The following is a 24,811-nucleotide window of genomic DNA, read 5'->3' on the forward strand; positions in this document are numbered from 1 at the left end:
ATAAATTTAATTTTAGTGATATTTTTTATGAATAGTAGCACAATTCTGAATCTTTCCCTATATATAGAAAAGAACATGCCTTTTGCAATGTTTGTGGAAAAACGCTTAAAATGTAACCATTACTGATAGGGTAAATGGTGGAATTTAACTGTGTACATTTTGAATAATTGATTATATCAGTGTTCAGTAATAAAACATTTTAAGGGATCTGTTACATTTAGAATATTTTTTAACTTTTCTACCTTTCTACCAATTTGTGCCAGGTGTTGAATTTCTAATTTTGAAAATCTGTCCTTATAGCAGTGCTGTGGGATTGCCCAGTTGTTGTAGACAAGCTCGCCCTACTAGCCCTGTCTTGTAATGAACCCTCCTCTTGGTCTTTTCTTGTCCATACAATGCCTTCACTTAGGGCCTTTAAATACTCTGTTGTACTACTTCCCAGAATTTGCACTCGACAGAGATGAAATCCATTCGTACATTTACAGAATCACAATTTCCCAAAGGGCACTTTTCTGTTCAGTATAATGCCGTGCTACATGCCTTGGTGGTGCATCGTAGCCCAGATGGCAGCTCCTTAAATGTCATGGAATGTTTACCACTTCTACTACGCGTCCTGGCACTCGACATGACTTTATGATTCTCCTGAATGACAACCCCATCAGGCAAATATTTAGATCCAGAAGCTGAAAACATTACTATTTTGGACATTCTATATATTTATCATTGATCTCTAATTGTAGTAGTACAAAGCCTTTTTTTACTTGGCATGATAGTTTTACAAAACATTTGTTCATTTGGGCTTTATATACTTTTTGCAAGCGTGCAAATAACAGTTTAAAGGGGTTAGCAGCTGTACAAATGAAGTGAATAGTCACTTTAATTAATAAACATTCAATTTACTATACTTTTTGACTGCCGTTTTGTGCATTCAAATACAATGATGCGTCCATTTTTTTACCTGGTTCAATTTTTAGCAATTAAAACAGTTAGTCAATGAATTGTACGCCTGAACAAGCTGATAAAACGGGCCTTTTAGGCTTTGATTTAACGCAAATTAGGAAAATTTAATTTTGGCTTAACCGTGGTAAAATACAATATTATTGAAGCAGTACAAAAATTATCGAACGAATACATTTGACATTTTAAAAGATTAAACACCTAATGTTATATCATTTCTTATACAGTAATTATCACAGTTATAATCTTCTCCACTATCAGCATAACTGATCAGCCTCCTTTTTCTTCCTTAATTTGGTCTCTTTATTTCTTGTTTTCCTTTCTTAATATAAAGTAACTTCAATTCGATAAATGGTGGTTTCTTCATCAATCGAATTAATCTAAAAAAAGTAAGTGGAGTAAAATGAAATTAAATACATTGACCTCATACCTTCTGTTTATGCCAAAAAGAGCTGATATTTCGATTAAAAATTAATATAATGAAAGACTAATAATGAAAGCTCAATTTATGGTTTAAGGTATATTTCAGTTTTCAATTTGCACATTGACATCATATAAAATGTCATTTCATGAATTTTACAACTGCATATATATGCCAATACTAAAGACCGATAAATGAGTATTACAATGTATGACGAATACAGTCGGTAATAAAAAAATATTGTAAAATTAACAAAGCTCCTTCTATACGTTTTCATATTAAAAATGCGTAAACAAAAAACTACTCTTTCATAACCTTAAAATTTGTTATAAACATTGTTTGCAAACGCCAACACCTAGGCAGGGGCTTTCTATAGTATGACCACAAGTCCAGTATTTTACAATCAACAGATAATATTCACCATTGTCTGAGATCAAAATGTTAATTAATTTACCTGATAATATCTGCAAACTGACACAATTAGTTACATTGTATATTGGAGCTAAAGGCCCAGACAGTCTATCGTTATTTCTTAAAGTTCCGGCTCGACGTAATAATTAACTACAGATCGGCCAATAAATCAACAGCCACCATGCTCTGAAGTATGGTAACTGTGTAAGTTTTTGATACGATACAGTATATGCTTTTATGTATACTGCCTGTGAGGTTATGGTATAGCATCGAAGATTGGGTCTTGTTCGACATGTTGTAAACCATAAATTGTGAAAGAGAAAAAAAAAGACTCTTGCGCATGTTTAGATGTTCAAAAACGTTGAACGCGGTCTTAATAATGACAATATATATCTAATACAAATGAATGTGAAAACCACTAAATTGATATGAAAAATAGTTCGTAAGAACATTGAAATAATTTAGTTTAGTTTTGTTTTGTTTTTTTTGCAGATAGCTATTATTACCTACTTTAAGTTTAGTAAAACATCGCCAAATTGTATGAGTTTATAATATATATTTCGATCGATTTCTAGATATGACTACAGAAAGCACTATATGAATATTACATTGACGAATGGGGAATCCATCTACAATTACTGCTTACAGTAAATGATATCGTGTGAGAAAATGAAAAACTGTTGGAGATAGCTTTAACCATTTTTGGAACATGTCATGTGCCTTGCAAGAGCGTTTTGAGGCATACAGTGTGTATTTCGAAGTATAAACAAAGTATAACCAATTCAAAATGTCCACAGTTCAAAATAAAGTCCCAATATAAAAACCGTGTTTAATATAAATAGAATTTTATGTTTTTTTCGTGTAATAAAAGAATCATTCTCCCTTGTGAGAGCCAGTGCTATTTTATAAACGTTTCCATGATACAATTAAATGTTGTTTTAAAAACAAAAGCAACAAAATAAAACATATTTGATTAAAAAAAACCTTTTTATTTATAACTAGAATACAAAATCCCAGTTAAAGTAAATAAGGAAATTTGTGTTTGTCTGTGCCCATCTTCTACTAATTTCTCTGTTTCCTTACACTGTTTTTCACAATTGTCTGAAAAAAAAGAAAATTGACAAATAACTCAATCTTTAATATAATACTTTTAGCTCAACCGTACACAAATTTACAACGTGTTTCTCACAAAAAAAGGAAAGATTAAAACCAAACCGTTCATTAGGCTTATTCGTAAGAAACATAGTTATGAAATTATTGTCAAATCGTTTAAGATAATATTTTTTGGTATAAGCATTTATTTTCTCACAGAGTCTTTACAAAGAAACTATCACAATATATATTCAAAAGAAGTTTTCGGTGTGACATGGGTTGTACACTTACTGTATGACTTACGTCTGATGTATCGTGGATCTCACCCCGCATGTAAAGAATTGGGATTGATATTACATGTCATGAGGACTTTGTGTGAGTTTAATCAGGTCTAGAGCTGTCATTTTTTTGTGCAGTGGCTTGTTTTATTAACCTGTTTGCTACCTTGTGTATGTTTTTCACGTTTTGGTCATGTACCTTGAGCACATTTATTTCATGAAAAAGTTTGGAAGGTTTGTGATCTCATATGTTCTGCTAATTTCGTATGACAAACAGGCAGCAAAGTGGTAAAACATAGCATTCCAATTGGAGACAAAAATCGGGAGGTATATTGTATAATGCTTTATCTATCAAGTGAGATCCCATTCCCCTAAAACATAACATTTCAAGGGGAGACAAAAATCGGGAGGTATATTGTATAATGTTTAATCTATCAAGTGAGATCCCATTCCCCTAAGACATCCATGTGTCATGTTTATCATTTAAGCTGGAAACTCCTTAGCTTTATGAAATGTCCTACTTTGAAATGATACAAAAATGATCTGCCGGCCTTTATTATCGCACTGATATACTAGTGTTAAATTTATACACTTGAAGACAACAAGTAACATTATCATGACGATACTTACAGTTCATTTTTGCAAAGAATGTTCCAACAAAGGATGTGAGGATCAGGACATATGTATTTTTACCTGAAACAAATTAATTTTTATTTTCAAATTTGACAATCAAATGAGTTGTGTTAATCATTTGGAGATCCAATAAATGATAATATCGAACCAAGGACTGAAAATTAGAATTGTTTTCTCCTCAGTCTAATCAGATCCGTAGTTAACTACAGCTAACGGCGGTAAACATTTTTAATGGAGTTACTAAATTTATTTGCTATCAGCGATCCAAAAAATAATTAGTATGCAAATACAATCATTTAGTTCAAATGGTCATTCCAAAATTAACAGAGCGATCGTTTGGCTTTTGGTTTAAACAGGGTTAATATTCTTTTCATATATTCCCCGTTTCAGCCCCCTCTTTCACTTCATTACTCTTAAAATTGCAGGTGCGTTCAACAATTACCAAAATTATTTTATAATATATATTTAAATACCTTCATTAACATCGCGAAAAGTTCCTATTGCTATTTCATAGATAAGTATTGCAACAACAGACATTATGATCGTAACGGCCGGATGTTACGGTCAGAATAAACCAGGAGTGCTAACGAATGGATGCATTTCAATGATGTCGAACAAGAAAAGTTGCACTTTTTGTCTTCCTACTAAGTTAAAAATAATGAAAGAGTAAATAAGGGAATCTAGATTCAAGCGGAAAACACAATAATGAAATTCTGGAAAAAATCAGACATTGAAAACAGACACACACAACAAAGAACATAAAATATCCAAAATAATAAATGTACATATAAAGTAACAAAAGTGAATGGGCAACTCGGACTGCACTATAAACAGGCAGCATAGATCAGGCGCATCGGTATGGTAAGCGTCCTCTGCTTTCCTAGAAACACCGCCGATTTGATCATAAAAAGTCATGTCAAATAGTTTACATTTACCATCAATCTCTAATCGGTGTCTATAGTATCCTTTATCTCAAGTTCTTTGGGGTAGATGCGATGTATAAAATCCCTAAAACTAGGATTGTTTAACGATAATATGTCTACTATATAGCGGGAACAGAGATAGTAGGATCAAGCTAAACGATGTTCCTTCTTTTAGATCAGATCACCAATAAAGTACGTAGTGAAGAAATAGGTCAGCAAGTAGAGGAGCACAATTCCCACTGGAATACCGATTGTTTGTTGAAAAACACGTCCACGACACTGGGCAAATATGTTGATAAAGAATTCCAGCATTTTGAAAATATCTCCTGCAGTGTATTTGGAAGATGATGTGGAATTAGTTTTTACAAATTATGAGGACTCTCTACCAAGAACTACATAGTGTACCGTCTGTAACAACGGTGAATTATGTTTTTGATTCGGGGTTTGTACTGGGTATGACAAATACAAGTATCAAGAGTTGAAAAAAAGTAATAGGTTTTAATGCTATTGTATTCTGATAATAACTCGAATGGTTGGTTTTCAGAAGATCTTGTGAATTCCACATCGAATCAATACCACTACGGGAGTAACAAGTATGTTGGTAGGACTAGAGTCCCTCTTTGACAGCTTTTAGTATAGAAGTTAACAGTCTTGGAACAAGTTTGGTTGTACATTTCGCAGATCAAGCTATGTAGCGTTGAGTGTATGGATTCTAATAGAGTTTAGGAATCCAATTCGTAGACGATACATCACAAGCATCGTCTTTGGTAGAGGGACCAAAAGAGAATAGCACAAACTGATGATGTTCCACTATCTCTTCTTTGCGGAGTGTGGTAGCAGTACTATTGCTCTTATTTTCTACATCTATCTCTGATAATATACATTGGAAGTGAAACGTTTTACAACCCAACAATGTTCTTTTGGGCTTTATCTGCTTGTATGATAACATATTTGTCATGTAGACAATGTTTTTGATAAATCAGGGTCTTTGAAAAATGATGTAAAATTGCCACTCATTGACCCACTTAAAACTCTCATACGTTTCAAAATTGAAAACTTCATAGTCTTTACCAACTCTGACAGAGAATCAAAGTCGAATTCTTCTCGTTTTATCCATTTTTGTACGTAGTCCTCCACAGCATCCATAAGAACTTATAATTATATACTTATAATTCCAATTTATGGAGCGTGGTTTACGGTACTTGGGACCTTAATAAAGGACCTCACGGAAAGATTAGCTTTCAATGATTTTTAGATCTCTCGTCATGACGTGGACCAAGACTAATTTGAATGAAGAGTTTTTGCAAGGACAGTCAAGTGGTTCAGCCTTGGAGTCCCAAATCTCGAGGTCCTGCAATAGCTTTTTATAATTGCAAAGTTTAGATGCAATAGGTGAAGTAATTGAACCTATATCTTTGTTGACAAACAGTAGTGAAAAAAAAAAGATGTTTTTTTTCTTTATATTGACTTAATACTAATTGGTTTTAAGAGTCTGTGGAAACAAATATCCAAAATAATGGCCACAAGTCTGTATGATGATAAGATAGGTTCAGAAACAGGAGTGTCAAGATTTGTTTTGTAAAAGGAATGTAGTAGAGTGAGAAGAATAGAATAGAGTTCAGTTCAAATGTGATGATGTCCAAGAGGGTTTTGAATGAAAGGAAGAAGACCATCTATGTAGACACCCTGCATCTTAGGTGATATATAGAGGCGAAGGCCATGACTCATTCTCCGTCATGTACATATATTTTTGTCAAATAAATTCATCACATTTATATTATTGTCATATTGGCTAGAAAGGTTTCCTATACTTTTGATGTTGTCATTGCATCTTTAAGCTGTAGTATCTGTATGCGTATCCAGTATTCTTCTATTTCACTAAAACATTATATTTCAGAAAATAATCCATTTTGTTCTACATATAATTCAAATGTGCAGTGATTTCCATTGTTTATTTATAGGAAAATCTATCTTTAAGGAACTTTTGCCTTTATTTTGGCACATTTGTTCAGAACCCTGATTATTCTAGAAAAAACAACCATGTATTTGATTAATAGAACTGACCGAAGTCACTTACAATTTTGCTCTTTTGTGAACTAAGTAGAATATAATATATATAGACATAGAAAACAGACATTTAACCTTGGTTCCCTTGATTACTCTTTAAAGAGGCTTCAAAATGATATTTAGTTCATACTTACAGAGCAATACGATGACGATGCCGATACATAATAAGATTGTAGATGTAGATTAATTATGCCTTTAAAAAAGGGCGTTTATTGGCCATGATACAGTATAATTTAATCAAACTCCTTTTACGATTGAAAGCGGTCTAAAGAGCTTTATATCACGTCATATATAAAGTTGTGCTAAAACCTACTCAAGTATTAAATTTAGTGGTAAATATTGTCAAAAATCGTAGACCATGTGACGATTTATGATGATAAGTAATGAGAAAAGTAATACATTGCTTGTTTATAAGACCTTGGTTTACAGGTTAAGTTGTATCAAAAACCAGAATGGTCATCAAACAAAACAATGAAATCAAAAAAGTTGTAAATATAAACAGGCACATGATGAAACCGAACAACATGTAAGTAACAACTACTTGGACCATCTAAACATAATCGAAAATTTTGATTTTATCAAAGATTTTGTTTATTCTTTTAATCGTTTGCATTATTGTATTGTATTCCTTTTGTTTGATAGTCTAAAGTACAATTTTTACAACTTAGTCACTTATTTTGATATTTTTGTTGGTAATTTTCCTTGACATGTACGTTTAGAAAATGGTATATACTGAGAGCACGTTAATAGGCTTTAAACGAACAGTAATGTATATCAAAACATAACTTACCGAAAAAATAACCAAATCAATACCAACACTATCATCAGAGCATTTTATTTTTTTGTAAAATAATTACAATTTATAGTAATAACTATACATTCTAGTAATAATTATAGTTTATCCTGCAATGAGGTTATTTGTTAAACGAATAAAGGTATACGGTTATTTGTTTGCTGTATCCGTACATTAGCAGGTTATCGACTTTCTGGCTCCTCCCACTCATGTGATAGGCGGAACTACTTTGTTCTGGTATACATAAATTTAATCAAGGCCGCCACCATAGTTACGATATAAACAAAATGCGATTGATTATCCGGTTAATCTTTTTTTCGCTGTTTTGTTTCGTTTTCACTTTTTTAGCTGAATGAAATAAAAGATTTTATGTAAACCAGATAATGATTTTGTATGTATTTTTTTCACCGTCATATATATGGCAAATCCCAAATCTCGTCCAGATTTGATTCATTATCAGTTTGCGGACGACTTCCCGGGTCATTGTACGGGTCATTGTATTCATGTCGGACTCGGAGCCAGAGTGTCCGTCACAATTTAACATACACTGGTCCCCACTTAAAGAAATTGAAGCATTACAATGTGATAAAACTCTTGAAGAGATAAATGACCAGGAAACTGTTGTGCTCTTGGATTCATTATTGCCTAAACCCCAAGATAATGAATCAGAGGAACACTACATTATATATCTGCCCATACAACTGCCTCCTCTTCTTCAAACATATCAAACAAATATTTCAAATCCAAAAAGCAATTAGTGCACAAATTTCACCCATGAAATCTACTGCCATATACCAAACAGAAACAAGACGGCTTCCACCTCTACACTTGGAAATACAACCTCCAATTATCACATCCCGTCGCAGACCAGCTGAAAATCTGAATTGAATTATACACATAATCATGTTCATAATAATAAACAGCTTGAGAGTGACACTCCCACAGTTTATCCATCTAAATCTAAAAAATCCAAATCTGATCTAAACACAAATGTTGAAAAGGAATATAATCCAGATTTCATTGACATGTCTGTTGGTGATATAAACAAATACATCAATGGTCAAGAAAATAAAAACACAAAAGAAAACTTTAATTGAAGTAGCCATGTTTACAAAATTCCTAAAAGAAATTAAAAATGAAACAAGAGAAATACACACTATACCACCAGTGGAGTTAGATCCGCTCCTAGCAAACTTCATTTGGACAAAAAGAAAGAAAAATGGGGATGAGTATGAACCTTTCTCTTTACGTGGCATTATAGGGAGTATAGACAGAAAACTTAAGCGCCAAAAATATAGGTATTGTATTCTTGGGGAAGGATACAAAACAAATGATGTGTTTAATTTGACAAGGAATGCTTTGATGGCAAAACAAAAAAATCTTAAAAAACAAGGGAAAGGAAATAAGCCCAAAATATTACAGCCAATTGCCGATGAGGAAATCAATATGTTATACGAGAAGGGAATTTTAGGAAATGCCAATCCAGAGGCCTTGATCAACACACTATGGCTGAACAATACAGTTCACTTTGGGTTGAGAGGTGTTAATGAACACTATAGTCTGAGGTTTGTAATACATATTTTAGTTAAGATTGGGCCTTTTCACAACTTTTCATGTTAAATGATGTCAAATTCAAATAAATTCAAACAGAAAATGCCTGTTCCAAATGAATAATATGATCACATTGTATCATGGACATTTATCAATTATAAAATAATAAATTTTAACGCTTCGACATAAATGTACATAGTATGACATGTTGTACTACTTTGAATATGAAAAAAAATACCATACATTTATGGTTTAAATTCAAATGAAGATTTTCATAGGTTGTGCTTGGAAGGATATTCTGTAATTACAGCTCTTACATGTACATACACAAAATAAATTGGTATTGTAGAAAAATAATCATATGTCATACAGTTATACTTGTGTCAACTTGCATTACGTGTAATATACATGTATTTTGAATAATTCCGTTCTTACACTTCCCAAATTAGCAATGTAATACTAAAAGTACATGCATTTTATTTGATTTTCAGATTACACTTTTACATGTTTATTCTGATTAATAAAATACTTTAACCATTCACTTATATTTTACACTACATTGAATATTTTCCGATTTTACAAAATAGATTTGTAAGAAATCCATATTTGCACACAGGAAAATTATTTGTTCACAGTCTCTTCTCGATAACTTCATATTAGAAATGCAATATCTACTAAATAAAAACAATTTCTATGGACATCTTCCTTTCATGCACATATATCATCTATATGAATATTGTTATCCTAAGCATCCCTCCTGTTCCCATAAATTAATGCTGTAACATCATTCCACAGTTTACAGATAGGATTCGACAAACAAAACTCAACAATGTCTGGGTAGCATATACTGGTAAATACTTCCAGCCACCAATGGAAAGCTACAAAACGACGAATATATATTAGTTTTCTGAAGTATTCACAAAAATCAAGAAATAAAAATCAACTGGTACGAGATTTTGTTTCATCTGATGTGTAGTGTTCATTAGTATGAATAAAGGCAGGTTTATACTATGGTAGCAACAGCAAAATAATAGCAAAACTGGCTTCAGCACAGCGACATCACTCTCAAGTTGAATTTTATTAAACATTTCTGCGAAGACCCATTTTTTCAGGTTGTGATTTATCTAGTAACAGAAAAAATACCATCACTTAGCTGTCACAACCAAAGTATAAACCAAGCTAAATGCTAGCTTCTAAATATGATGGAAAAGCTCGTCTTATTGTGTTTGTAATGCTCCCAAACTAATTTTTAAGTTTATTCTAATAAATATTATATTCCAGATGGGGTGATGTCAGTTTAATGACATGATCTGACGGTATCAGATATCTTGAAATGAATGAGCGTCAGACCAAAACAAGAACAGGAGAAAAAAATTCTGACATCCGTGAAGTAACTCCACGAATGTACGAAAGCTTCAATGATTGTAATCCTGTTGCATTGTATGAATTTTATAAGTCAAAGCGACCTTTGACGTGTAGCGGACCGGATGACCCATTTTATCTAGCACCTAGAACAATTCCTATGGAGGACAAACGGTCAGAATGTTGGTTCATCAGGCAAAAAATTGGGGAAAGAAAATTTTCATCCTTGATAAAAATTATGAAAGAGAAAGCCGGACTAAACAAAGACAAGAGACTAACAAATCATAGTGCTCGAAAATATCTATTCAGTAAATTAAGGGAAAATGACATAGATGCAAAAGATATCATGCAAATTTCTGGACACAGAAATGTCGCGTCTGTTAATAATTACAGTGCCATGCCCGAAAATAAACATAAACAAATTTCTCATATTCTCAGCAACACAAACAGGGGAACATTGGCATTCACGAAAAAGAAAACATACCTGGTGCCCGAAAATTGTTGCCATCGTCAGTTTCTCAACCGGTGTTTGTTCCTTCGCAGCCCGCTATACAAATGCCTTAAAACTTTCCTCCGACATCCGTTAAACATCCTAACAGACTCAGTCTACCATCGTCACAGATTTGTTCCCAATCCCAATCAAACCATCGAGTAACGTCGATGCTTTATGGCGCCAGTCTGAATGTAGGCACACTTAATGTGTACATGAACCCGCCAAATCAACAGTGACATTGACCTTCCTCGCGAAATTCAAAACCATAATGTTCTTAAAATCGACTTTACAACATTTAAAATATTTGTATTTATTGTTCTTTTTACTTATTTGTCTCTTGGAATTGAATAAACTTTGATACATTGATTATTTTATACAGCTTTGACGGATTATATGGTGCGGATTGAATTTCAATGTTTACTGAGTCATGCGCCATGCGTATTAATTTATTTCCTTCCGTTTAACGATGGGGGCTCCTCAAGGGATATGCATTTTAAAATTTTATTTTAAAAATGTACACACGAACAAAAATATTAATATAACAGGATAAAAACAATATAGGTACATTGTCGAAAATTATTGAAGATATGTGTATTCGGCTTGGAACGGGGGAAATAATTTTCGACAATGTACCTCTATTGTATATTTATTTTAACAATTATAGTGTATATTAACAATTAAAGTTTATAGTATGCAAATAAACTAGACGTTGATAACATAATATGTAAATTTTAATATTCATCTCATTTCAAACTGTTCCAGTTCAAGACAAAATTATGCCCTATAGAATTAATTAAACAAACAAGGCTAAAAACACCAACAAAAAATAAAATAAAATAAAATAATAATAAAAAAAAAAGATCATAAAAATACAAATACAATGCCAGAATCAATCACATGGTACAGCGGCAAGTCAGATAATGGAGGGAAAATTCAATTTTTAAAGGGATAGCTCCTGCTCCTGCTAATATACCAATTTACTGATTTAAAAAAAAGTTTGTTCCAAACATTATAATGGTTAATTTTTTTTTTATATATGATTACTTACAACAAAAGCTAATGTTGTTTAACCTTAAAGTAGATCGATTGATATTAACATTTAATAGTAACAATCAATATTTGTAAAGCGTACCATTTGATCGATGCGATGATGAAGTGGAACAATAGTCAACAGGACCAATACTGATGGCATGGGGTTCTGAAATCACATTTTAATAGTGTGTAAAATTACATTAGCCTTATACATATGCACAAAAGAAGAATCACACTTTGTAATGTTGTTTGACCGTATTATATATATATATATATATGATATGTTTATTGTTTTTATATCCCTTTTTATTGAATTTCAATGCTTTCCGTGCAATTTATTTCTCTTTAATTTTTTAATTCAATTCCAAATTAAAATTCATTTTTGAGAAAGGAATATTTGTGATATGAAACGGGTGAAATGTTCATTTGAAAACAAAATTAGTCATGTGCAACTGCCTGTTTTTGCATGAACACTTCCTTAAGGTTTTATTCCAACCATTTAACAAAACGAATAGCAACATTTAAATACTTATGGTACTGCACCACCAAGACGGAATGTCGTAAAACTGAGCGTAGCCTGCGGAGTACAAATCTTGAAATCCATAAACAGCTGAACAAGAAAAAGGCATTACGATCTACAAATTGCTAAGGAATTGCAATAAGGAGTACTTTTTTGATAAAATAATTGAAATCGGAAGTTATCAAACGAAACTTCTTCATTTAACAAATAATTTGCTGGGCAAAAAGAAGATTGTAGTTTTACCGACACATGACAGCGCAAAAGATCTTGTAAACAAATTTGGTGAATTCTTTCTCAACAAAATCGAATATATCAGGAGAAATCTTTTCTAAAGTAAACAATTCCTCATCAAATGTTGAAGACCCGTTTTTTGTGCGGACGTGATCTTTCATGGTCAACCTCTTAATGCTCTCGAAAAGAAATCAGAAAAAAATATTTCAAAGGCTTCTTCAAAATCATGTGATCTGGACCCGATACCAACGTTGATTGAACCAATTGGCACCAATTATTACGAACATCGTGAACGTGTCAATACTGGACTCATTTGTTCAAAAAACCTTCAAAGATTGTGCGGCCATTATCCAAGAAACCCGGGCTAGATAAAGATATCTTTAAAATCTATCGTCCGGTTTCCAACATCCCGTTTTTGTGTCTGAAAATGTTGTTGAAAGCTGGTTGAGGAGTTACTTCCCTTTGTTCAAAATTATCAAACACCAAGCCGGAAATATGAAAAAGTTCCATTAAAAATAACCAAACCTGTATCATCCAGTACGAGGTCAAGAAGTAAACCATAGACGATATCTGCTTTCAATATCCCTTCCGTGCAATCTGTACTAATTTTGGTATATTTCCTGTGAACAAAAATACAGTAAGTGCATCATTTTGTTTTGATTACAAAGTCAATTTCAGAAAATAGAATTGTTACGCGCAGCATAACAGGAAATTCCCCAAGCTCTCCCATTGACATTTGAGCATTTTGAATCAGTTTCCAAGGCTCTTTTTTTGGATTGTTTTTAATATTTAATTTTTGAGTGGCGGAAAAAACAGTTTCCAAGGCAACGGCGACTTTAGAATAGTCTTAAAAGCTAAACATTTTGATTTGACATGTAATTTTTACCTTAAAAACCAAATTGCATCCAAATCGGAGCATTCAAACATTTTGGCGGGAAATGTAGTCGCCATGGCAACTTCCGACGTATCGTTTCCGTTTCTTTTATTAATTTTGTTCACCATGTTGAACTCTACCACTGTACCCATTTTCAAACTCCTGGCCACCTAGGTTTCCGAACCAGCGCAATGTCTTTTTTTAACCGCCATTTCAAAATGGCTGCCAAGTTTGAAATTTCTAAACCTTTATGCAAATCTACATATGGCTGCCTATTTTTTGTGTCGAGTTTAGTTTAATCTGTTCAGCCGCTTCTGAAGAATCCTGTGGACAAGATAGGCATTAAACGAAAAAAACAATAATAAAAAGAAGAAACAGAGTAAAACGGATATGTTCCCCATTTCGTAGGTGGAAGATAAAAACGCAAAGAATTCTATATTTTATTTAAAGAGTCATCAAAGATATATATGACCATGCACATGAAACGAACAATTTTCGTATGCATTATAGTAACTACATGTACTTTCTCATGTGTTTTTTTCAAAGGGACTGGCAAGGGTATTTATAGTTTCTATTCTGATATGTCTCCTTCAAACTCATACCATCCGATTTTTCTGCATTTATTCTTGTCTGCCTCCTCATCTATACAGTTGACTCCACAAACACATGTTACTTCTTCATAAAAGTAGTTTTTAAACCAACTGTCATTTGGTTGTAGAGTTGACTACAATGTTGAATAAAATTAGTAGATGGTCCACTCAGATATTTCTTTTTGTCAATATATACATAAGAAGAATGCACAATTTTACACATCTTTATAAGATATAATTGAAACAGTCATATTTGAATAACGAATAATATTTAGAACATAAATTATTTAAACGTTATTCATATACAATGAGTTCTCAACACAGCACAGCTTTAGAAGCAAATATCAAATGATATTCCACCAAATAAAAAAAATAAAGTTAAATATCGAAATATAATAACGAAACATATTTCACATTATATTTCGTGTTAGTTTTGTTCTTATAAATATTTGAAGGAACACTCTTAACTGTCTGAGGCAAAATATATACTGATGGAAAAAAAGAAATTGTGCACGCCTTTCAAGTTTAATTATTTTAGGATGGAAAAATGTTATTTAAACATTTTAATACATTTTTTTATTTCCATGTTCTAAACATTTCATTTCTTATTTTCATGACTGGAAATCGCAACAAAACTTTAAAAAAAATATAAGTGGTACAACAAAATGAATCAACAAATCTAATTAAAAAAAAACAGCGTACATTTTTCATTTTCGGAATAACGATCATGATTTCCAACGAAACAATTTGATCACCATTCTGTAGGAAGTTTACACTGTGAATTGTTGGCCTTCATTTGTTAGTTCAAATTGATTTTTTTTCAAATCTCAGAAACTGGAAATCACACATTTTCTATTTTTACAAAAAACCTTGATCAACCCTTTCCCATATAAACAAGCGAATATCTGCAACTTCATGTGCGGTTGAAATTTTGTTATTATTAAATTTAAACGGAATGCACAATTTCTTTTTTCCATTGTTATATGATAAATTAAATATCTACCTTAAAATATGACTTACGTTATGCTGAACTTCTATATTCGCTTCCTTCGTTATAAAAACTGTATACTTGTCATTGCTGTCTATATCATTTGTAACAAACATAAAGAGGTCAAGATTATTAGTTTATAAGTTATTTTTTAATATTTTTTTTCAATTTGAAATCGAGTTTTCATTTTTTTTTTCTCTAAGGAATTTTAATTAATTTCTAAAAAAAATACCAATTGAAATATATAAGTAATACAAATGAATAAGTTCAAATAGTTCAAAGGTTAATTTAGATTTGTCTTAAAATAGGAACAAAGCCTGTGCATTATACGTCTTGAAGGTGCCGGGTACGGGAAAACAAGAAGGAATGCATTTGTTTTGAAGTGGTTTGTTTATAATTTACATTTCAGTGACGTCTTGCGATCTGATATCTAGTTATTTAAGGGTTTTATTAACTTCAAACATTTCCTCGAGGTTGTACTGTATACGGATATTCAGAAGACAGAAAGACATTTTGGAATATATATAAATATATATATAAGATGAATGACTGCTCTGCCACATGCATTCAAAATTTGTTTTTATCTCCTGCCTTTAGAAGTTATTATGTCATTCAAGATGTGGATATAGTTTAAAACTAACATGAACAAAAACAGTTGTAAATGTATTATAAACATATGTTAGGTAATAATACATTAGTATATAGCATGTATACCTTTGTTGCTGGTGACCTCTTGTAGCTGGATACCTTTGTGGACTCGACTTGCGTCTATTTTAGCATTGTTAACCTTCTTGTAAATGCATTTGCTGCTTTCTGTTAATATTTCCCCACAAAATCTGCACGTAAAGATGAACTCCACTAGAAGAAGATAAATGAAAAATTTACACTGTCTTCTCTTCGTTCACTGCATTTTGAATAAATGTTGCATGAATGTAAAATGTAATTAATGCAGTGTTTAAAAAAAAATAATAATAATACATACCATCGGGGGCTTGACGAATCCATGGCAGTCTGGGCATAGCCATAGGATGGGATATGAGTTTTTGAGATAACAATAGAAATCAATCATAAAAGGTTCTTTGAACTCCACATATCATATAATAAAGCACTGCACTAATACACTGATACAGAATCTTACAAAAAGAACATTTCCAAACCACACAGTGTTAAAATTCTTTATATATATTTTAATTTTTTGTGAACCTTTGTAAACCGAACGAATTTCGATTTAGTAAGGTTTAAATATCTGTGAAAACAAAGATGACTTTCATAGAACAGTACATCCTACAGTAATCAGCAAAGTTATAAATATCATGAGAATATAACGATGTCAAAGTTATAATATTATATGACTATACTATTTATAGAAAAATGTAAAACTTTCGTTAAAAGAGATACTTATTGCATTATGAATATAATATAGAATACGTATTGTTATTCTTTCACGTTTATCTTGTTTAAAGCTAAGCCATACTCGTGTCTATCTTCTATATAATTCATATGATTCAAAATCCATACATCTTTTGATGTTTATTTTTTATTTCGTTGTTTGTTGCTGTTTTGCTTGCTTGTTTGTTATTTTATGTCCACATGGTCCATGAGTTATTTTTTTCTCATGTGAATTTATTACACAGTTTAACTGAAAAATAAATGCGTGTTTTGACTTAGGTTTCGAGAATGAACAATAACTATCATTAAAGTTTATATAACTCATCCATATAAACCTACATTGAAAATGAAGTTTGTTTTATACAGTTCATATGGAATGCGTGGGAAATCCGTACAGCATTTTCAAGCATAGTAATAGTATTATTTGAAAAATGTACTAAACCTTTGCATTTGAAATCAAAGATGGAAATGTTTAAAATAACACGATAGAAGTAATTACGCGACATAATCGAGTATACCTACTCGATGAATACACGTGGATGTGTATGAAACTTTTCGTTGTTAAGACTTACTTGTTTTACTAACTTTACGTTGCAATCCTAAAAAAAAATATTTTCTTAACCATATAAAAATGAAAATGACAGATTAAAATATGTGACATTCCTACAAACTTAAATAATGTTTTGTCATAAATGAACTGTACATATAACAAGAGTACTTTATACTTCGTACCTGTTTAATATTATGTACGCTTCATAGGGCAGAGCTTGATACGACTGCATTGATCGAATCTTGAACAGATTTGGCAAATATGGACACAACTTTCAAACTTAATACATTTTATAGTTCAGATACATACACCATAACGATCCTCGAGCTCATGATGACGACCATAAAACTTCTGTAGTGATGACTTCAGTCTTGTTGGAGCATAAACCTGTTTCTATATCCCAATGGTAAGAAGTCTAGTGCGATACTAAAATTATGTATAGTTACGACAAGATCTGGCAGAAGGTGTGAGTTGAAATATGCAAATTCCATACGCAGGTGATGATAATGACGGGGTATTGCTAAAAGAAAATGAAAGAAACCTTGACAATACGCAATGAAAAATCAGGGCGTTTGTCGTATAGTTCGATCAACTGTTTTCCTTTAATATCGATCTCAAAGCGTATGTCAAGATATGGGACTTGCCTTCACGGTGTCTGTAGTATCCTTTATCAAAAGTCAGATTTCCTGTTGATGGTATGACATGCTCTGGCACAAGTTTGACGGGATTCATTTACATTTACTCAAGTTATTCTCCAGTTGTTATGAAAGTGCCTGTTTTTGGTCCCTTTTTGACCTTAATTTCTAAAAGATTCAAATCACAATCCCAAAAGTAAATTGTTTGTTGTATGACACTCTGTGGTATAATTGAATAAAGACTTACGCTTAGATTGAAGTTTCTATTTAGCCATACTTAGGCCACAAAACTTTGCTTTTTGAATTAATAAACATGAAATGTGTGTTTTTATCTATCTAAATACAGATAGCATTTACAGAATATGGCATTATTCTACCGAATACACTGACAACAACTCTAGCTATTTGTTGTGGCCCAGGTTACTATTAAGCAAAACCTGATGACATACGCAAGACTTTTCTTCGATACTTTTACAAAAAAAAAATCTGAAAAGGCTTTCTACAGCGACATTTTATCAGACATTTGTCACAGCAATGTCCATGATTTCCTTGTAAAATAAGAACAGAACTATTTCGACAAATAGGATTACTATATACAAAAGTAATAATTTGTTGCAACATTGACCTGATCACAGCATGTTTATATCATGTCTTGAGTTTAATTAGAAACAGGTAAGATGTCAAACTGTGGATTTCGATGTCGTAAAGAAAAGTATTTATCCGTTATTATATATTCCACAATGAAAATGATTTAGCTGGTAATGGCATTTATACCAGTTTCTTGTAATTATAACCCTTTAAAACGAAGTCACATAAAAACGAAATACATTTGCATTTTCAAGGGAATTTAGACAATAAACTATGCTGTTAACAGAACTCAACTCGAAATCTTGTGTGAATATCAAGAAAATGATGAGCCATAAACAAATCTATTTTTTCTTATTATTTTGCAGTGTAGAAGTATGCCCTTGTAAAATTTTGAATGGAACCAGATGAGTGATTCAGATTCCCCAAAGCTTACAGTTTTTAAAAGTTCATAAAAGTATTCTCACTTTAACAATTTTTAGAATGGTAAGACAAATACACACAATCTTTAAAGAAAACATGATGTTTTCGGTCATTTTGTGATTTTGAATCTTCATGTTGCATCAAGTATATTGTGGTCATTTTTTTTATAAAGCATTGTGGCAACTAACTCTAAAGTAGCTTAGTTTCTGTTCCAGACATATATACATTGTACTTTTTTTAAGAGTAGACGTTGTTTTTTCTTCGAAATAAATCACTTCTCATTCGATGCCTGAGTTCTTTCATAAATCTTACTTAAAAAAGGTGAATTTTTAATTGAAAATGTTTTACTATCCCATTATTCAGAGCATTTTACACTTTTGATTTTGTTCAACCTTACAGACACACGTAGTATGATAGCTTTACTAAATGAATCAACATAACTGTGTCATGAGTACAGAAGTCTACATATGGTCCAGTTATCATGGAAAAACATTGAGTTTCAGCGAAAAAAAAACCAGGTCAACTGTTTCTGTAGCAACTAATTGTGTGTCAAGAAAGTTTCGATAGATCAATATTACATGTATTGATTAATATACCAACATTGGCGAAAATCTGACACCTATGATTTCTTAGCCTTTATTGATTCCTTTGATGGTTACAAAGAAGTATTCTAAAATTATTCTACCGTATTTACTTACGGATTATTAGAAGAATCACAACAATCATAACAATCACAACAGCTGAAAATTAAGGAAACCCAATTTACTTTTCTCAAAATTAATAAATGCATGACGATTATGCCTATTTGTTACCAACGAATATAAATAAAATATACGAAAAGATCTAAATATCTAGTTTTTCGTAAACTGAATCTCGCAAACAAAAATTCACTTAACATCTTTATCATAACAGCAACATCAAATGATATGTCTTATGAAGTTACCAAATTTCTTACCCCTTCCATGTCAAAACGGGCCTGGCAGTGAGCGTACAATAAATTTTATTACATTCAATTGCGTATTCGTATAATATGACTGTTCGAAAAGTATGCAATAATAGTCTTTGTAATCATTTTAGGACAGTTTTATTATGTTTAAGCTGAAGTAAGAATAACAAATAAGGCCAAAACAAAGCCGCTTGAAAATTCCCCTCCCTGAATATAGTGCTTGGTTGATTGATTATGGTTGAACGTCCTATGGCAAATATGCCAAGCATTCCTGACGAGAAAGATAGATCCATTGAACAGACCCTGTCGTGTACAAGTTTGACAGGATTTATTTTGCGAGCTAACAGAAGCAAAAAAAAAAACGCAAGTAGACATGTCACCCCTCTTACACATTATTTGGACTCCGAGTCAACCGGTCGTCAATATCCGCTTAAATACCTTTTTTCTGGTGGCGGGGAAGCTGTGACTACCCATAGTATAGTCTTTGGTGTGAATTGGCCGTAGATCGAACAAACACCAACGGCCTTCTGCACTCTAAGCGAGAATGCTACCTTGAAACAACCGAGGATATCTGAATACAGTGCATTATACTGTATTTGACTTACCAGTTATAAGTATTGGCAAAAGAATTTTCTTCATTGTTGGAATGTCTTCGTGTCTTATATAACCATCAACTTAAAATGAATAAGTTTGTTTTCTATTTAGATGAATTCATATTCAAAGGAACTTATGCGTAATATAAATATTACTTGAAATTCATTAGTGTCTGAACAAAATTAAATGGTTCCGAAATGATACTTCTATTTCACGAAAAAAAAATACATGAAAATACAATAAAAGTATAAAATAATAAATTCATGCTAAAGTATCGGTTTTTAGGTACTTTTTATATATAGTCATACAATGTTGTATGTAAACTTCATGCAGTTACTTCATTTTAACTCCGCCACTTAAAATGAATTTGAACTAATTCAACTCTTTGCTGTAGGTAAAAAAGAAAGATGATAAATGTAATTAGAATAAAACAGCTTTTTCGACGATATAAAACATTAATATTCAGCAGTTTATCAAAACAATCCGTTTTGCAATTATTGTCCAATTTTCTTGCAATAAAACAAATTTTGGGGCAGTTTTACTATACATAAATCGTAAGCGGTTAAAACGCTTAATTGTCCTGAAAACTGTAACCCAAACATAACATTAAGAAAATACAATTTATTATCTAAAGAAATATTTCGATTCGATTTCAGTCAAAACTGAGGTTTGATCCTCAATCAAAACACTTTTTAGTTTTTGGGATTGCGGATCAGTCGAAATTTAAAGAGTTACAATACAAAATAAAGTACAGAACTACCTGGTGGTCAAACAGAAATATAACATGGCTTATAAATTAAGCTGTTTGATTATAGATTTTGTTGACGATTTTACATACTTACATGACAGACCTGTGGTTAAAGCAATTTTGGGACTTTCAGATCTGTAAAATAAGAAGAACTGCTTGATTTCGATATAAAGGATGAGGGTACATGAGGCACTGTAGCGCCTACTAGAAAAAAATGAAATTATCTCCGTTTAATAAACTCAAAATTGTTCCATTTTTTAAATTAAAACACTTTTTATCATCTTCATTTTTAACGAAATCAAAAGAGAAAATTTATGTTGTTTATAAAAGAAATAAACAAAGTAATATGCATATTCAATTAGCATATGTTGAATAAAGTAAAAACTATTACTCCTTAGTGATATGTTGTACGCTATTTGTTAGACATATGTAGTAACAAGATGAGGAGGAAAACCTGGTCATAGAGACATATAAGTTTAATGTATTTCTTCTCTTAAATGTCGATCTGTTGTGGTGTGTTTTTATCAATTAAATATAATATGTTGCCATATCATACATGTAGTATTAATACTTTACAGTTTTGCGTTCTAGAGTCAGCAAGAAAAATGTTGTATGTAATTCTTTTGATTTGCGCATGAGTTGAGCTTTGAAGCTTCTAATTAAGGCGGTATATATATTAATTCATCTTCAGTGCCCGATGTAACAATTCGTTAGGCAGTCGCGCACTTAGTCCTGTAACTTCTACATTTTATAAAGCTTAAGGCAATTAATCATTTTTTGTCTCCCCTTCCGTAAAATATCGTTTTACTTGAATCGAACTTGTATAAAATTTTAAAAAATGAAATAATTGAGTTTGAAAGTATATTACGCTGAAAATAGAATCATCACATCGAGATGGGGTAAATATACAAATCATGTGTTACTGTTGCTCCTAAACTACATAATAACACTGCATGAGTGGCTATTTACATCTTCATAACCACTTAAAAGTCAATAATTATTCTCGTGGTTAACTACAGACAGACAGATAGACAGCCAAACAAACAGACGGATCCCTGAGCAAAGTGTTAAAAGTTTTCCGAGTACAATAGCGGAAAAAATAATAAGCACGTACATGCACAAATCATTTTCGATAAACTTATCATTACTTTTAATTAAATCAATAATTTCTATAATATTTGCGAAGTTATAAAATATATATTTTATTAGAATTGATAATTACGAATAATTTTAAATTAATGTGGGAAAGTTTGAAAAAAAAATGCATATATATAGGTAATTAACCTCCCACTATCGGCCATTCTCCGCCTTAGGCTCCCAACATTTGATCATACGTTCTTTGACTGTCTCGTCCGTCTCCCGATGGGAGCTGGTAGGAGCTTAAGTTCTGCCTCTTTCAAGATTTTCGCTATTCATCAGCTGACTTTATAGCTGATCTGATCAGAAAGAAAGAATATCGTTTGGCTAGATCCTTCAATCTCAGTTTCCGCTATATAGATGACGTATTATATTTAAACAATCCTAATTTCGGGGATTTGATACATCGTATCTACCCAAAAGAACTTGAGATAAAGGATACTATAGACACTGTGAAGTCAGCCTCATATCTTGACCTACACTTAGAAATCGATGGTAAAGGAAAACTATTGACCAAACTTTACGACAAACGTGATGACTTTTCATTCAGAATTGTCAACTTTCCTTTCATTTGTGGCAACATCCCTTCGGCTCCTGCGTATGGAGTGTTCATATCACAACTCATACGTTATGTCAGAGCTTGCCGAAACTAGGCAGACTTTTTGTATCGCGCTAGAACTCTAACAAATAGGCTTCTGGAACAGAGTTATGTTGCTACAATATTGAAGTCATCACTACAGAAGTTTTATGGCCGTTATCATGAACTCGTGGATCGTTATGATGTATCCATCAGCACCATGAAAACTGATTTATTCAACGGGTCATAGTTTTCCTTTTCTCGTTTGTCTACCCCGGACTTGACTTTTTATGAGCAACTCGGCGGGTGTTTCTAGAAAAGCAGAGGACGGTTACCCTACCGGTGCACCTGGTCAATGCTCCCAGTTTTTAGTGGAGTCCGAGTTGCTCATTTACTTTTGTTACTTTGTATGTATGATTTTAGTTACTTTATGTTCTTTGTTGTGTATGTTTGTTTTCCATGTCTGGTCTATGCCCCTGGATTACATTCTTTTGATCACCGCTATAAGCTTGGTTCCCTTGATTACTCTTTCAAAATAATAGGGATGAAACTGGGAAAGTAAGAAGCCCAGAGGTGACGCACCTCAATTTTGGATAAAAATAACGGGTCTCCTTTCGTAGAGTTTCCCAAGATTAACATCAATGGAAACTGTATCATCTCCGCTAAAATACATGAAAGCTTGGCATATCTTAAATTCAGGTTGGAAAACTTGTTTCAATAAATGTCACAAGGATATTCATACCACTAAACTTCAGATGGTTCACGGTCAGACCAAGCTTATTTAACCTACATGTATAAGGCATTGTTGCACTCCATTAAATCCACCACCCGCGACACGCGTAATTTTGTTTTTTTCTAATATTTTCAAGAAGCGGATAACAAAATTTTGAAGACATGGATGAAATACAAACGTAACACAGGATGCAGCTGACTAAAATAAAAGACAACTTCGTTCACATAAACTAGAGACGGTTAAATTTACATTAAATATTCGAAAAAGCTGAACTGCAGACAACAATTAGCATGGAAGGGCCGCTTGATATAAATATTATATAAGACCTGTTATAACAAATACTAAAACTACATGTCGGCTATTAAGCACAGATATTTACACATAAACATGAAGAATTTACATGTACATCCATGCTCCTCTTGAGCGGAGCATCATAGTACTTCCTCAGGTAACAGCTTTGATACCAAATCGGGTTATTTAAGTGTTTTTGGCGTATGTGTAGGTGTACACTTATTACGAAAGAAATGTTGGAATATTTACCTTATATACAAGAAACGTAAGCAACAGGATTTCATACACACACAAGTGCGTACAATTGACCAGCATTTTGCATATATTAAATTTGCAATATCGAATACATGTCAGGACATGTTTGATATGTGTGCATTATAAATGTATATGTATTGAAGATTTTTCTCGGAGAAAGAAAGCAGTTTTAAAGGAATTTTGTTATATAGAACTGCGCTTAATCATTGCAATAGATAAATACCCAGAGCCTGGATTTTTTTTACAGGCAAACAATGCAAACGGCTTTTAATTTTTCTACTTTCAAAATAAAAAAAAAACAGAAGCAACAGGATTTCATACACACACAAGTGCGTACAATTGACCAGCATTTTGCATATATTAATTTTGCAATATCGAATACATGTAAGGACATGTTTGATATGTGTGCATTATAAATGTATATGAATTAAAAATTTTTCTCGGAGAAGAAAGCAGTTTTGAAGGAATTTTGCTTTATTCGCGCTTGATATATATAACAGTGTTTCCAACTTTGCCCGATCGCATACGGAAATAAAATGCTTTGCAGCATTTTTTACAAAGAACATTATATTTAGACAGCGTGCTACAGGTTTCTGTACCCTATAATGCTTATACGAGCTTATTTACAGCATTTCATTTTTGTACTTAGTTCGACGCAAAAGTAAATCATAATGTAGAACAATCTTTTATCGAAGAGATTTATACGGATATTAGAGCAAAAAGATATTCAAA

General features: G+C 32.2%; 1 protein-coding gene across 7 annotated transcripts in view; it reads right to left on the reverse strand.

Moving 5' to 3' along the window:
- Positions 1 to 2,757: 2,757 nt before the first annotated feature.
- The window catches only part of LOC148626464 (uncharacterized), a 28,054-nt gene continuing 6,000 nt past the window's right edge, over positions 2,758 to 24,811 (reverse strand). For 5 of the 7 annotated variants that reach the window (XM_088570495.1, XM_088570498.1, XM_088570497.1 and 2 more), the window contains exons 6-16: positions 21,181 to 21,221; positions 20,350 to 20,418; positions 19,497 to 19,538; positions 17,178 to 17,204; positions 15,931 to 16,074; positions 15,249 to 15,310; positions 14,241 to 14,362; positions 13,290 to 13,384; positions 12,114 to 12,179; positions 3,790 to 3,852; positions 2,758 to 2,890 (exon numbers count right to left, since the gene is read on the reverse strand). In XM_088570495.1, the coding sequence (XP_088426621.1) occupies positions 2,778 to 2,890; positions 3,790 to 3,852; positions 12,114 to 12,179; positions 13,290 to 13,384; positions 14,241 to 14,362; positions 15,249 to 15,310; positions 15,931 to 16,074; positions 17,178 to 17,204; positions 19,497 to 19,538; positions 20,350 to 20,418; positions 21,181 to 21,221 (844 nt within the window). In that variant the 3' untranslated portion in view covers positions 2,758 to 2,777. Of the gene's footprint in view, positions 2,891 to 3,789; positions 3,853 to 9,586; positions 10,005 to 10,972; positions 11,225 to 12,113; positions 12,180 to 13,289; positions 13,385 to 14,240; positions 14,363 to 15,248; positions 15,311 to 15,930; positions 16,075 to 17,177; positions 17,205 to 19,496; positions 19,539 to 20,349; positions 20,419 to 21,180; positions 21,222 to 24,811 lie in introns of those variants that run through there. The other 2 variants (XR_015920075.1, XM_088570499.1) reach the window with 2 other exon arrangements.

This window comes from Perna viridis, chromosome 2, assembly GCF_037379345.1.
Source record: "Perna viridis isolate PV_CMFRI_1.1 ecotype Kerala chromosome 2, ASM3737934v1, whole genome shotgun sequence".
Taxonomy (NCBI): Eukaryota; Metazoa; Mollusca; class Bivalvia; order Mytilida; family Mytilidae; genus Perna; species Perna viridis.